At 52.5% G+C, this 15,539-nt stretch overlaps 1 protein-coding gene across 2 annotated transcripts in view; it reads left to right on the top strand.

Annotated features, from left to right (window-relative positions):
* Window positions 1-14,437, top strand: part of GALNT14 (polypeptide N-acetylgalactosaminyltransferase 14) — a 221,953-nt gene extending 207,516 nt beyond the window's left edge. The window contains exons 12-15 of one of the 2 annotated variants that reach the window (XM_069582915.1): window positions 1,924-2,007; window positions 2,485-2,629; window positions 12,541-12,660; window positions 13,853-14,437. In XM_069582915.1, the coding sequence (XP_069439016.1) occupies window positions 1,924-2,007; window positions 2,485-2,629; window positions 12,541-12,660; window positions 13,853-14,011 (508 nt within the window). In that variant the 3' untranslated portion in view covers window positions 14,012-14,437. The remainder of the gene's footprint in view (window positions 1-1,923; window positions 2,008-2,484; window positions 2,630-12,540; window positions 12,661-13,852) is intronic. The other variant, XM_069582916.1, reaches the window with a different exon arrangement.
* The last annotated feature ends 1,102 nt before the right edge of the window (window positions 14,438-15,539 follow it).

The following is a 15,539-nucleotide window of genomic DNA, read 5'->3' as shown; positions in this document are numbered from 1 at the left end:
TCACTCGTAAACTGATCATCTGGATTATTGCAAATACTAAACATTTAGCCTTTTTCAAATGATGTCATTCCTGTTCTCATGTTGCTTAGCGTCTGGTGAGGAGATGCGGTTAATGCTGTATAAGAAGTTCCAGTATCATGAGGGCACCCAGTCCAGTCTTTGGGGTGGAAGGAGGTGAGGCTTGAGAAAGCAGGGCTGGTTCTGTGTGGCTGCCAAGGAAGAACAGGGTGTATGTGGAAATCAGGTGTACTGGTGGAAGAGTAGAGAGAATGAAACCTGTCCCTTCTCTCCCATCCCCATCCTACTCCCCTGCCAGAAAGCATGGTCAGCTCTGGGTTTCGACAGTGATCTCCTAACTGCTCTCCCAGCTTTGGGCACCAAACTCATTAACCTTCAGTTGCTATTGTTGTTCAGTCGCTCAGTCGTGTCTAACTCTTTGAGACCCCACAGACCCAGATTCCCTGTCCTTCACTATCTCCCAGAGTTCACTCAAACTCATGTCTGTTGAGTTGGTGATACCATCCAACCATCTCATCCTGTCGTCCCCTTCTCCTCCTGCCCTCAATCTTTCCCAGCACCAGGGTCTTCAGTGAGTCATTTCTTCACATCAGGTAGCCAAAGTATTGGAGCTTCAGCATCAGTCCTTCCAATGAACGTGCAGGGCTGATTTCCTTTAGGATTGGCTGGTTTGATCTCCTTGCAGTCCAAGGGACTCTCAAGGGTCTTTTTCAGCACTACAGTTTGAAAACATCAATTCTTTGGCACCATCAGTAGATGCTCTTAAAGGAATAATACTACCACATTATACTCTGTTTCAAACCCATCTGTGGCAGCCCATTGCCCTGAATATAAAGGCCAAGCTCCTTCTTGGTATTTCACAGGACCTTTATGACTGCACGTTCACCTCTCTTCTTGCTCACCTCCCCTCTCGCACCCGCCCCCCAACACACACACTCACACATTCTAACCTGCACCACTGCTACCGCCAATAGACCCCTTCCCCCTTCACATGCACTAATCTCTCTTTGCTGTTCCCCTGCCACTACCAGGGGCCCCCACTTTACCCTCTTTCTGGTTTGTCTAGACAATGTCCACTTTCCTTCCAGCTTCCACATCACCACCCAACCACCACCAACCTGATAAGCAAGGGGCCACCCCTGAGGTGCTCCCACAGCCCCTGCACACCCACCCCACATCCACCCTGGGCTGTGAGCACCTGGTTCATTACCTGTCTCTCTTGCTTGAAAGCTTACCATCAGGTCCCTCTTGGGCACAATGCCTGGCACATACTAGGTACTCAGTAAGTGACAGAGGATGGGATGGCTGGATGGCATCACCAACTTGATGGACGTGAGTTTGAGTGAACTCTGGGAGTTGGTGATGAACAGGGAGGCCTGGAGTGCTGCAATTCATGGGGTCGCAGAGTCAGACACAATTGAGCAACTGAACTGAACTAAAATGAAATATGTGATGGCCAAAACCCAGAACCAGCTAAAGAGAATTCTTTGAGGCTGGCTTGGCCAGGATGGGGTTTAGCAGGTGGGGGAATAAGGGTGGTATTTTAAGAGCAGAATCCAAAGAGGGATTTGTGAGTAAGTAGACCCAGAGCCCTGACAGTGAATTATTAACAACACGCCAAATATTCTTATAGCTTTATTTTTAATGAAAAGTAAAAATAGCCCCAAATTCTATTTCCAAGTAAAAGCACAAATCTTTGGTGTCTTCACTGCTCCACTGTGAGGTATTGCCAAGTGTTTCCATAGCTCTCTCTGGGGCTCCCAACATCTCTCTTAGTTAATTTCTCCAGCACCCTCCAGAGATTCGTGGGTGCAGAGAGTGGGCACGGGCTGCACGGGGCACCTCCCAGCCTGTCTCCAACCAGCTGTGTTTTGTCTCTGTGTCTCCCCGCCTCTGCCGCCCCAGCATCGAGAGCAGACTGAACCTGAGGAAGAACCTGCAATGCCAGAGCTTCAAGTGGTACCTGGAGAATGTCTACCCAGAACTCAGGTATCCGCCCTGTGCTTTGAGCCTTTGCTGCCTGCAGAGAGAGACACTCAGCTAACTTGGTTTGGAGAAGGGACTGCCCGTGGCCATCTGTATGAGGGGTTTTAACTAGGTGGAGTTCTGAAATGACCAGTTGGCTCCGCTTATCCCGGAAACCAGAGAGAGAATTTTATTCATTGGTGGCATGAGGGATTGAGGTTGGCTTCTGGTAGCATTTCTCAGCTGCTGGGATTTGAGCTCTGGAGTGTGACCTCAGGGCATGGACTCACTGATTCCAGGCTCCAGACTCCTGAGTCATTCCTTGCTGCCTCATTCCTAGTGGCACCTCTCCCATCCTCAGGCCCTGTTACAAGTCACTGTAACACAGCCAGGGCGACATGCCCCTGCCATTTTCCAGACACTGCCCAACCTCTCCAACAGCTGGTGTTACTGTTAATCCTAAGAACCGCGGATTCTCATCCCTCCATGGCCTTCCTGTAGGGTGCCCAAGGACTCTTCCATCCATAAGGGCAGTATCCGACAGAGGCAGAAGTGCCTGGAGGCTCAGAAGCAGAAAGACCAAGAGATCTCCAGCCTCAAGTTAAGCCCCTGTGTCAAGACCGAAGGCAAGGATGCCAAGTCCCAGGTAAAGTAACCTGGGACTACTTGAATGGCTGGGGATACTTGAACATATGAATGTGCTTGGCCTCTGCTTCCTGCTTTTGCATGACCCAGGTGTCTAGCTATACCTGGAGCTCTGCATCAGAACAGGAGAAGCACAGTGCCCCTCACTCTGGGACTGGGTTCACTCCGCTAGGTTTCCAAATGCATGGGCTTTCTCTTAACGATGCCTCCCCGGACAACTTAGCACCTCTAGGAATTAACCATTAAATTAGCAGGAGTTGAATGAAGATGTCCAAGCTGCTGCTGGTAAACCTGGGCTGGATCAGGCAGGGTGGGCAGCACAGCCACCAGAAAGGCCACTGCCTCCAGGATGGAATACCTGCTCTATGAGTCTCCCTGCTGATCTCATCCTGTCTTACAGGCAGTCACATCAGTGGCAGTACGGCCTTCCCCATCGTCCACCATTCCCGTCTCTGGGCAGGTCCCTTGATCATCGCTCTTCTGCCCTCTGCAGGCCTGTGGCTCCACCGCTGCTCTCTCCTGCATCCCCCAGGTCCAGAGGGACCTCGGTCGCCCCTTCTCAGAAAGGTTTCCTTGTGCCTTAGCTGATTCATCAACACTCTGTGAGTGTTCTGCCCTCTGAGGATCGAGCTCTTTTAAAAGTCACTGGCCCATTCACAGCCTGTCTCAACCTCTGTAACACTTGGCCTGCTGGATGCATTAGAGCTTGTCCATCTTGTAACTTCCCTCCTGGCTCTGGGGACACTGGATGATCCCGATTGTCCTGCATTTCTGTTCTTTCTGCCGCTTGTCTTTACTGCTGGCTCCTCTCCCCAGCTCTCAGACCCTTATGGTGAATATTCACCAAGGTTCTCAATTCACTGTTCTTTTCTCTGCGAGTGGTTTCTTGGAAATTTTATTCATGCTTTCAGCTTTAGTAACCTCCTCTGTCTTACTGATTCACAAATTCAGTGTCTTCTCCCATCCGTGAATTTACTCATTCATTCATTCACTCAACAAACATGTACATTCTCTGCTGATTGTGGGGATGGACAGACAAAAGGCCATGTTATGGGCATCAGTGGCCCCTCGAGGGATCTAACACAGAAAGGAACAAGTCAGCAGCCGCTGTGATCTAATCTCTGCCCTGGAGAGAGATTGGTCCGTGATGCTGTAGAAGTGCAGAGCGAGGGTGTCCAACCTCTGCATGAGGGTTGGGAAGTCTTCCCAGAGGACCTGAGCAGGAGTGGTGTCCTCAGAGATGAGTAGAAACACGCGAGTCAGGAAGGGGAGAAAGGGCAGGCGGGGAAGTCCAGTGTGTACCACGCCCTCGGCCTGGGAGGCAGAGTGCCTTTCAAGACATAGTCAGAGGGGTGGAATGTGAGGGAGCTATGAAGGTGAGGCCGGAGAGGAAGAGGCACATCATCACAGCCTCTTTTCCCAGCTGAAGAGGTTGAGTTTTATCCTCAGGAGTAGGAGCTGTGCAAGCCTAGGAGATGGATGGAGGCTGGCAGGTTTACACTTAGCTGACCCTCCCAGACTCTCCCTCTCAAACACTGGGCGATCGAGTCAGTCCACGGCCATGACAAACCCCTCTGAAACTCAAGCCAACAGATGGCTCCAAGCACCTATCAGGCTCCCCAGCCATTGCACCGTCCCCTAATTCTCTCTGAGTGGTCACCTTTCCCAGGCTCTGAGCTCCCAGTCCTGTGCATCATCTCCTGTGGCTCCTGTTTCTCCTACATCCCCCATTCCTGCAAGACCCAGCCCTCCTCCCCTCAGAATAGCTGTTCTTGGCCCAGGCATTCACTTCTTCATGCCAGATCAGCAGCCCTCAGGCACTGTTGACAGCTGGGGCTGGGTCAGTCTGTGGTGGGGACCATCCTGTGTGCTGTAGGCTGTCTAGCGGCTCCCCTGGTCCCTGCGCACTGGATGTCAGTAGCATCCCCACCCCACACACTCACCAGTCATGCCAATCAAAGCTGTCTCCAGGCTTTACCAAAGGCCCCTGGGAGACAAAACCACTCTGCTTGGGAACCACTGTGTTAGATTATGGCCACTGCCTCAAGTAACTTGTAGTCACCACACCATAGTTCCCCATCCCCATGCAGCCTTCAGTGGCTCCCCAGTGTCTGCCACAAAAACCCACGGCCTCGGCCTGGCACTTGAGGCATCACACCCCCACCCCCAGCCTCCAGATTGCCGAGATTTTTCCAAAAATCATCTCTGCTCCAGCAGGACATGGGAGGGGGCTGCCTGAGTCAGACAGGAAAGGGGGAAGGAGACAGAGGTGTCAACTGTGCTTGAAGTGTGGCAGCATGGCTGAGAATGATACCGCTTGTCAGTGGCGTTTTATAAAATGTGTGAGGAGATAACACACATCGCTCTCTTCTGATTCTGTGTGTGGGCCCTGCTTGTGGGGGATTGCAAACAGCCAGAATGTCATTGCCCCCCTTTCCCTGGAACAGAAGTTTGCCTTGTCTGTTTGTAGCAGAGTAGGGGTTCTTCCGTCTTTGGTTGCATAAGAAGTGGCAGCGGGTAGCCACTGGCTCTCTGGGTCTCGGGAAGGAGTCCCCCCAACCCCTGTAACCTGGCCAAGGAAGATGCTGCCAGGCCTTCATTTAACTGGAAAGGAAAGGTCCCTCTTCTGGCTGACATTATGGTGGAGTGAGGAAGGGGAGAGGAAAGAGCTGTCATTGTTGGAAACTACGGCTTATCATGGAAACAGTCTTCAAGTGAGCAAAGAGTTCTTTTCTAGAGGATCTCGCCACGCTGTCACTCCTCTCTGCTTCAGAGAGAACAGCTGGGTGTGTGTGGCAGCAGTTCGAATTCAGGAAATGGAAAGAATACACGAGTTAGGAAGATGTTCAGTTTTCATCAACTGATAACACCTGCTGAGTGTGTGTGGTGCCCTGGGCACCAGGCTGTGTGCTGGGGTACAAGGTGGGACTAAGCGCAGGTTAGACACAGCTCTCTCCTAGCAGGGCCCACAGCCAACAGCAGGCCTGGGGTGCCTGTCCAAGTATTCTGAAGGTGTTGAACCCATGAAGAGAAATCCACATAGTTATTTCAGCCAGACGGGTCCCCCAGGCGTGTGCCTGGGGGTGCATGCATGTGTTTCTGGGTGTGTGCGTGTTCGAGCCCGAGTGTGCATGGAGGGTACACCCTTGTGGGATTGACTTAGGTTACCTTTCTCTTCCTTTCAGTGTCTGCTCCTCCTTCCTGCGTAGACTCCCTGAGCTGTCCTCCCGTTTCCCGACCCCTCCTGCTAATGCCCTTGCCCTCCTTTCCTCCTCCCCCTTCCCACGTCTCTGGCTTCTCCTATCCCTTGGCCGTTCAGAGATGTCGCATTGCCCCTCAGACCTGGACTCTCTCACCTTCCCTCCTGCCCCCACTTCTCTGTCTCTGAGAGACCACGTCAAGGAAGCGATATAAAAACCCAGTTATGTAGATATTATCCTCATTTTACGGATAATGAGACTGAGGTCTGGAGAGATGATCCTAGGTCAGATGCTAGGAAGTAAGGAAGGCAGGATTTGAAAATCTGGCCACCACACTACATCTGCTGTTGCTGCTACTGCGGCTCGAGTCATAACTGGTTCCAGGGCCCTTTTATTCCACTGAATCTCTGGAGAAGATGTCCGTCTCTGAGGCCCCTCCTCCCAGTTGTAAATATTAAAACTAGAGATCAGCTCCTCCTTGACAGGAGATAGCCAGCATGAGGTTCTTCTCTTGGCTGGTTTCCAGTGGCAGCCCCTATGAGAAGGAAACCAAGGTCACACCCCACGTCAGGGACCTGGGAGCGCGCAGACCCGATATCGACGGGAACTGAGCAAGAATGTGAATGGAGGCCCGCTCTCTGCAGACTCCACACTAGCCCAGGGGACGCACACGGCTCTGCCTTCCAGCCTGGGCTGCCCCCTTTTCTTCCCACCTCACCTCTGTCCCCACTGTGAACTCCCAGCCTGCATCTCACCATGTGGTCAGTCTCCTCCAAACAGTCCCATTAGGGCCTGGGTGTGGGTACTAGGAACTCAGTCAATCCTCTGGAATGGACCCAGGGAGAGAGATCCACGCAGGTCCTGAATTGGGCTCGGGTCATTTGGGTGGTGGGTTCTGGGGTCCTTGACTTGTGAGCAGAGCATGGGGGTCTGGGGCCTTGAACTCTGCTTCCAGTTGGCCACTCACTCTGCAGGTGGCGTGTCCCCGGGCACGTGGGTGTCCGTGATGTTGAGAGAAGTCCATGTGACCACGGCTATCTTCTGGCTCCAACAGCGGCTTACCACCCTGCTCTACCCCCAGCCCCATCCATCCCTCACCCTGCCTTACCTTCCTTTCTTCGCTTGTTTGTCAACCTTGGGAACAAAATAGCTAACCTGAGTGTGTTTTCAAGATGGTGGCAGCCTGGTACCTTGGGTAGAGAGTGAGAGAAATACACCATCAGTTTGTAAATATGTGAAGCCCCAGGAGCCTCCTGGGTAATAAGTTTCGCGTCAATTTTATTGGATTCCCTAGGAAAATATTTGTGAAGGATAGGAAACGACAGATGTACCAATCTAGTCATATCTCAATTTAAAGAAATGGGAAAAACATAAAACTTGGCAGTGTGTCCTTCTACCTGGAAGCCCAACAGTTCAGGCTACCGGCTTGTGAAGGATTCAGGCAGGCAGCTGGGGGGCCTGGAGATGAAGATCAGAGCCCTTCCCCGCAAGCCCACACTCGCACTGGCGCCTCTCCATGAGTCTACACATGGGACAGGCTGCCAGCAGTCACTTCCCCACCTGACACCACCCTTCCTCCCCAGCTTTCTCAGCACACCCTTGTGCGTGGCCCCTGCATGACTGCCTCTCAAATGTCACTCCTGGGAGGTAAAGCAAAGGCAGTTTTCCAAAGGGAGCCCTCCAGGGCCGTCTCTCCTGTCGGGGTCCTGCACCAGCACAGCCAACAGGCAGTAACTGAGCTCTTGGTCCGTGGCCAGCACCGTCTGGACATGTCTGTGCACCACCCTCCATGTAAGGGGCTGCTGTTACCTTCATGTCACAGATGAGACTAAGGCGCAGAGTTAAGTAGCTCATCCAGGTTTGGGGGTTCATAAACAGGCGAGCCAGGATCCCTGCCCCGGCAGTCACTCCAGGACCCAACACAGTATGTCCTGGGTGTATTCTCACAGCGAGGGAGGAAAGGACAGGATGGATCGGAAACGAAGACTCCAGAGTAAGTCTAGTGAAGATCCCAACTTCACTAAAGGAGGGGAGCGTGTCCCAGAGCCTCCCCTGGTCAGAGGGCCCCAACCTGGGTGTGGCTGAGCTCTGTCCTTGCGGGTGGTGGAGAGTCCCAGCACGGCTGATCAGTGCATTTGGGGGATCCCGCAGCTATACAGGTGTATCAAGAGGTCAGCTAAACTGAATGTTCACTTGAATCCACCCGTTCATGCCCAACATCTTGTCTGAAGTGGGCTTCCAGGGCATGTTTGATGGACCAGTATGATGCCTGGTGTGGCCTAAGAGGTTCAAGGCCAGCCCATGGCCCCAGGTGTGCTGGGTTTGGATCCCATCTCACTGAGGGGGTCCCCTGGCATTGCCCAGAGCAACCGTTGACCTCAGTCCCCCTCCCATCAAATCGTACCTGCCTCCCAGAGTGGCTGTGAGGGTCTTGTAGACAATGAAAGTGGAAGACCTAGAATAGGAGCACCCCTCGGCATTACGTAATTGTGGCTGCCGAACCACAGAACGGCCAGCAAGGCTGGCTCCCATCCTCTGTTTCTTCTCCATTGTTTATTCTTCCCCACATGGGGGAATTTTTGAAATGGAAACTTACCACCAGCAGAAAATGAGGTGCACTTCTGCCTAAAGGAAAACACAGCCCCCTAACTTCTGTCAACTTGGGAACCTTTTTCTGTCCTCACCCAACCACTCCTCCTTCCCACGTGTCGGGAAAATATTGTTCGCAGAGATTCTGCTCCAGGGGCCAGGCCCGTAGCTCGGTGTTCCACGTGCGTCTTCTTACGTCTCCTGCACAGCAACCATCTGAGCCATGCCAGTGCCCCCGTTTCTCAGATGGCGTGAGCAAGGCCTAGATAGACCGGCCAAGGCTGCCCAGGTCATATGAGAGTCTTGCTAAAGCACGACATGGGCCACCTGCCTCCAGAGACCAAGCTCTTAGACCAGGCTAGGGTTTCTCAACCACGGCACTATTGGCATTGGTATTAGATGATTCTTCATTGTAGGGACTATCTGTGCACTGTAGAATGTTTAACAGCATTCCTGGCCCCACCTACTAGCCAGTAATATCCCCAACCTAGTCGTAGTAGTAAAAAAATGCCTTCAGACACAGCCCAATGTTTCCTGGGTAGGTGGCTGGGGGCAAAAGCACCTGAGCTGAGAAATACTACCCTAGACTTATTGCTTCTTACCTGCTAGAGGTGACTCTGGACCATTCTAGAGTCAAACCCTGCGCTGAGCCCCTGACTTAGCTTCTTGCCTGCTTCCTTCAGAACTTTGCTCCTTCAGGTATCTCCTCATGAGAACTTCTTCCCTCTCTGCTTCTCCATCCAATGCAGGATGGTGAGCCCCAGGCTGAGCGCTGTGGCCAGATGGGCATTTACTAGAGAGAGTTCTGCTCCCCACTGACAGGCACTACCATCTCCACTCACACTGGCAGCTCCAGCAATGTCCTCTGAGCATGGAAGGCCGGCAGGTGGTCCAACCTGGACCATACCCTTACCATCATCAGTCCCCATCTTTCAGGGCAGGAGCAAAGCAGGTCAACGGCCAGGAGGAGATGCCCTCCTCCAGCTCCTCATCAGTCTGTCCTGGAGTGGGGCAAGGCGGCCCACACCGCCTCCAGGATGGCCCCTGGGGTCTTCCCATGGATACGGCTGTCTGTGTGCACTGGGTTAGGGGCTGGGACTTCTCCAGTCCCCCAGAAGGAGCTGTCAGTGCTTGGCGATCAAGGCCAGGCCAGCCTGAGCCACCAGTGCTGCCTTCTCGAATTCATTTCTGACTCTGAGATTCATTTAATAAGCCCATTCATCACCGGCCATTCTGGGAAGCTAGACAGGCTGCAGAATGGGAATTGGAAACCCTCTCCTCACTTCCTGCCCTGCCTGCTCCTGTGTTGTGCTTCCCGTTAAGCGTTCTCCTCTTCTCTGCGCTCCTCTGGGAAAATGCAAGAATGGATTATTCTGATGCCAGTAAAGCACCAGCTAATGGAAAGTCCACGTGGTGTGAGGGCTTCGATCCTTGTCTGACCTCCCTGGGGGTTGGTCGGCTCAGCCCCCAGCCCCACAGTGTACCATGTGTGTTCCTTCCCAAAAGGCATTTGTGGATGGGAGGTGTCTCAGGGCACAAGGACCACCTCTCCCCACCCTCCCGCCTGCCATCCTCAGCATTTCTGGGTTTTGAAGCCCCTAAGATACTTAAAAAGAAATGCCAAAATGGGTTTCCAGAAATTGTGGTATGTGTTAAGTTTTTGTGTTTAACCAGTTAAATTTTTTAATATAAAAAAACACAAAGCCGGTGTATTATAGTAATCATAAGATAATTACAGGGTTTATTTTTAAAATGCTAATTCATGGTTCACTGCAAGCTGTGTGGTCGGGTAACAGGACAGAGCGATGAGCTTCATCTTTCTGCATCGCTAACTGTGTGTTTAGCCTCATTTCCCGACAATGTGGAAGTCTAACACTGAGGCCAGTTGTACCGTGGACCTAGGCAAATGGCCCCTGGGCAGCCCTGCCCATAAACAACGGCCCTTCTCTCCCCTCTCCACTGGCCAGGGGATTGTCTGGGCTCACACCCAGGACCTGTGTCCACTTTCTTCATTACTCTCCCCAAATGTTTCGCACCCTAGAGCCCACCGCTGAGCCTGATTCAGGACCCATGTGGATCTCTCTCCCTGGGTCCTTTGCAGAGGATGGACTGTGTCCTTAGTACCCACATCCAGGCCCGAGGGGACCCCTTAGAGGGGAGTGACCATGTGAAGAGGTGCAGGCTGGGAGTTCATGGTGGGGACAGAGGCAAGGTAGGAAGTAAAAGTGGGCAGCCCAGGCTGGGAGCCAGAGCTGCGTAGGTTCCCTGGTCTGTTGTTGGGTCTGCGGAGAGGAGGCCTCCACTCATATTCTTGCTCAATTCCCATCAATGTCAGGTCTCCCCGCTCCCCAGCCCCCAACATGGGGTGTGACCTTGGTTTCCCTTCTCATATGGGCCACTGTTGGAAGCTGGCCAAGAGGAAGAACCAGCTGTCTCCTTTCAAGGAGGAACTGATCTCTAGTTTCAATATTTACAACCTGGAGGAGGGACTCTCAGAGACAGACATCTTCTCCAGAGATTGAGTTGAATAAAAGAGCCCTGGAACCAGACATGATTCCAGCAACAGCGGCAACAACAGCAGAGAGGTTGGGGAGAGTGGATGCAGGGCCACTTCCTGTAACTGACTTAGGGTGACCTCTCTGACTTTACCTTCCTCGTCTATAAAAGGGGGATGGTAACAGTACCTACCTAACTGGAGTCGCAGATTAAGTTAACATGTGTAAAGCTCCCAGAACAGCGCCTGGTACACACTAAGTGCTCAAGAAATGCGAGCTGGTATTAGCCGTATCGTCATGGTTCTGGTCACCTCCGTGCATGTGGGTGCCTTCGCCTTTCAGCTAACCCTAGAGGAAGGCAAATAGTACGCATAAGATGGTGATTTCACAAGGCCAGAGGAGTGTTATGCATTTCCTAATGTTTTTAGTATAAAACAGTTTTGAATAGATATAGGACTCGTTGGAGGAGTATGAAGAACCCCCGTGGACCCATGCCAGGCTTCAGGAATTTTCAGTTCACAGCCAGTCTTCATCCATCTCTATGTCCATCCTACTCCCCAGGAGGACTTTCTGGGCTAGGTCTTTTCCTGGCACCGGTGGCCTGCTATGGCAACAGAGCATCGGCTGGACAGTGGGGGTGTCATGGAAGAGGAGGGGTACAGCGCTTACTGGGGTCCTCTCTGCAGCTCCCCTCGGGGCATCCAATTCACAAATCTCTATCCTGTGATGAAGGCAAAGGACAGATGCTATCCCTGTTTTACAACCTGGGGAAAAACCTCTTGAAGGTTCGAGTTTGACAACTATTATGCCAGCATTCCTGCCCCTGATTTAAGAGCTAGGTAGTGGCCCGAGCTGCTGGTTGCTGTCTGGTCTGTGGCACCTGGAACTCTCTTCTCATAATGAGCCTCACTGAATGCCCCTTCCCATTTGCCACCAGATCTCTGCTCGTCCTTCCAGTTCCTCAGCTCCTCCAGTGGCAGGAGCCCCAGGGCTGAGTGCTGGGTTCCCCTGGAGCACTGGTGTGCGTGCGCCCTCTTGGAACAGTTTTATTTCTTGTGACTTCCTTCTTTCCATCCTGCTCTTCTCCCACCCCTCCGTCGGAACACCTCCTCGTTCCCTTTGTCCCTCTGTCTTCCTGTTGTCAGAGATCTCATGTTCTCAGGGCACCAATTTGGACATCTTTTCAAAGAAGAGATGTTCTAAACACAACTGCAGGGGGTGGGGGGATCCCTGGTCACCTGCCAGGTGGCTGCTTTAAATGTCAAGTGTGGGGAAGGGACACGCGTCGAAACAGAGAAACTGGAGGCTGTGACGCTTAGCTGGGGTGTTGCTCAGTTTCCTGCCCAAGCCCAGAATTGTCCCTTGCCTCCCAGAGGTGACCTGCCTGCCCCAGGCTGGTCCCCTTCATTGGAGTAGGGTCGAGGACTTCCCTGGAGGTGTGACCTGAGAGTCTCTGACTCTTGAGTGGCATTTTCTCAGGTGATCTGTTGACAGTGGGGTCCTCCTAGGACCCCCACCCCCGTGCTTTGTACCAAGCTGTGCTAATTGTCACACGTGGGCACAGTAGTGTCCCACCAGGGTGGCTTCCAAGCACCTTGAGCTGACCCTGCCTGGCCTCTTCTTTCCAGATCTGGGCCTTCACCTACACCCAGCAGATCCTGCAGGAGGAGCTGTGCCTGTCAGTTATCACCTTGTTCCCTGGTGCCCCAGTGGTTCTTGTCCTTTGCAAGAATGGAGATAAAAGACAGGTAAGTGCTCAGTGCATCCACCCTGGAAGGTGGCCACCTGTGTAGGTCTGAGTCTGTGTGCAGGAAAGAAAGAGGCCAGAGAGGAGGGAGAGTTGATAAAGAAGACATCCTTCTGGCTAGGAGAGAGGAGGGGAACTCTGGTCCCATCTGTGGTGCCCAGGCAGCCATCAGCTGCCATGTGAAAGCCTGTTGACCACGTCGGACCTCTGCTTGCACGTGTGTCCTGTACTGCCCAGTCCTGCTCAAACGCCCACCAGGATCCCAGAGCATGCAGGGACAGAGGCTGCAGGGCCACTAGGATGAGCAAGACTCGAACCTCTGCCTTCAGGGGCCTTGCTAGGGCTCTGGCAGAACGTCCCACAAATTTCATAGCACTCTGGGTGCATGGCGTGCCTGGTTCCTGTGGGGGCAAAGTCGTTGGCATCACCCAATTCCCACCAACTGGGTCTTGTTAGGTGGGAATGAGCATTTTTATGGCTCACCAGCTTTGTGAGCCTTGGCAGCTTCGTGGACGTCTCTGAGCCTCAGTTTCCTCCTCTGTGCAATGAGGCTGGTGATGTACATCATACAGGGCTGCCATTTAAAGCAGCTCACCAAGTCATCCATCCATGACACCCGGTCAGCGGTAGTTCCCCTGTACCTGTCCATCCCCTCCCTCCTTGTCTCGTGTGGTGAGGTGTGGGATACAGCCACACAAGACCTTCTCTCTGCTTGGGCCCTTGTGTGCTGAAGCTCTTTGGAGGAGCAGAGATTCAGGCACAGGGAGCTGCCCTTCCATCCCTCTGCTTCACCAGCTGCCCCCCTCCCCCCAGTCACTCTCTCCCACTTCTTCATGATAGTGTGGATAGCGAGTGTGGATCATTTCTTTCATTGCTTCTGTGACTAATTTGCTTCACATTTTCTGGCCTAGTGCTTGGAAAGTTATTGCCTTCTAATGAGTTTTCCTAGCAAACATATTGATTTTGCTTTTACTTTTTCTAATTCATTTTTTTAAAAAGCCAGCAACAATACCTGGGAAGGCAATTAGTTGCAGCTTTCTTCCTCCTTGAGACTGTGAAGTCAAGTCTCTGGATGACACTAGCCCTGTGGTGTCAACATTTTTGATAACACTGGAACTCGTGATACTGTTGCTAGGACCTAGGGCCTTAGTCAGAGAATCCCACTTAATCCTCTCCCCTCTCCAATTCTCCAGCAATGGACCAAGACTGGCTCCCGCATCGAGCACATGGCATCCCACCTCTGCCTGGACACAGACATGTTTGGCGACGGCACTGAAACTAGCAGGGAAGTCGTCATCAATCCATGTGAGTCCTCACTCATGAGCCAGCACTGGGACCTGGTGAGCTCTTGAGGAAGCGTTTGGAACGAGCAGGGGCCATGGGGTGGTGCTTCCCTGGGTAAGACACAGACTGGAGACCAGGCTGCACGTGGCCGTATGCTTAGCAGAAGCCCTGAATGGGGAGACGGACGCAGAGCTCCCCCCCACCCCCCAGGACGGGAGCGGTTGTCTCAGGGAGGATGCAGGCAAAGATGCAAGCCAGGAGGAACTCAGAGACAGATCCCCGTGTTCTCAATGCCATTAAGTTCCAGTCCTGGCCAGGTGAGCCCCGGAATGGTGTCTGGAGACAGAGATCTGATGGCAAGTGTTGATGTTTATCCCCTGTCTTACAAAAGAGGCCAGAGAAGAACAGCTTTCCTTGTCACTAGGCCAGGACTCCAATGAAAGATGAAGAGTGGAGGTTGTTTTCAAAACAAATAAAGAACCTTTTAGAAGTTTTGTCTGTGTGTCTCTTATTTTGTTTCCACTTACGTTAGCTCGGAGCTAGGTTAAGTTCTCCTTTGAATTGGGACGTGGGGCTGATGGGGACTCGTGGCTGAAGAGGAGGACAGGGAGATGGAACCCTGCACCACCGACAGCCTGTGCAACCTTGAAAAGAGATAGAACTTCTCTGACCCTTCATTTCCTATGATGTCAAGTAGGGGAGTTGCAGTGTTTCCTCCCAGGGGAGGCACAGTCTCTCTCACCCAGGGGTGCTGCAACTATTTAGGGACCCCAGGCTTTGCCTGGGGAGACCCTGCTGCAGTGGATCCAGGGCAGGATCCAGGCTCCTCCCTGGCTGGAATCACTGCCCTAGGCATCTCTGTGGGCCCTGATGACTTTATAGTCTGTAGCCATTGGTTCAGGAGTTTCTTCCGCCAACAAACCCCCAGTGTGGTCTGGGAATTGGTTCTGTGGTTATCCATTCTTAGTAACTGGGGTTTAAGAAAAGAAACTCAGTCAAGGTAACTTCACTGCATGTCAATTTGTAATGGTCTTAGCTGTCTATCACCAAGTAACAAACGACCCCGAAACTTAGCAGCTTAAAGCAAAGCGCATCTCTGATCAGACAGTTTCTATGAGGTGCGGCCTCACTGGGTCTCCTGCTTCAGGCTGACTTCAAAGGTTGCAATCAAGGTGTTGCAGTGGTTGTTGGTTCCTCACTGTTGGCCCAAAGCTGCCCTCGGTTCCCTGCCATATAGGCCTCTCCAGCCCAGCAATGGAGGCAGGCAAGCCAGGAAGGCAAGGATGCCGGCAAGACGGAAGAGACTACCCTTTCCAGCCTCATCTCACAAGTTACCTTCCATCACTTGTGCCACATTCTGTTTGAGAGAAGCAAGTCATAGGCCCAGCCACAGTCAAGGGGAGAGGATTTCACAAGAGAGCTGGTGCCAGGAGGTGGGGGTCACTGGGATCTGTTTTAGAATCCATCTTCCATCTTATACACTAAACAGGTGTCTGTCTCCCCTTCATCCAGAAAGCCTTCGGTGATGCTGTTCAAGCTGCTCATTATAAAATCTGTTACTGTGGAAAGTAAAGGGCTGAAAGTGCACACCCAGCA

Source organism: Ovis canadensis, chromosome 3 (assembly GCF_042477335.2).
Source record: "Ovis canadensis isolate MfBH-ARS-UI-01 breed Bighorn chromosome 3, ARS-UI_OviCan_v2, whole genome shotgun sequence".
NCBI classification, from domain to species: Eukaryota; Metazoa; Chordata; class Mammalia; order Artiodactyla; family Bovidae; genus Ovis; species Ovis canadensis.
Note: the sequence above shows the minus strand (reverse complement) of the source record. Positions and strands in the feature narration are given on the sequence as shown.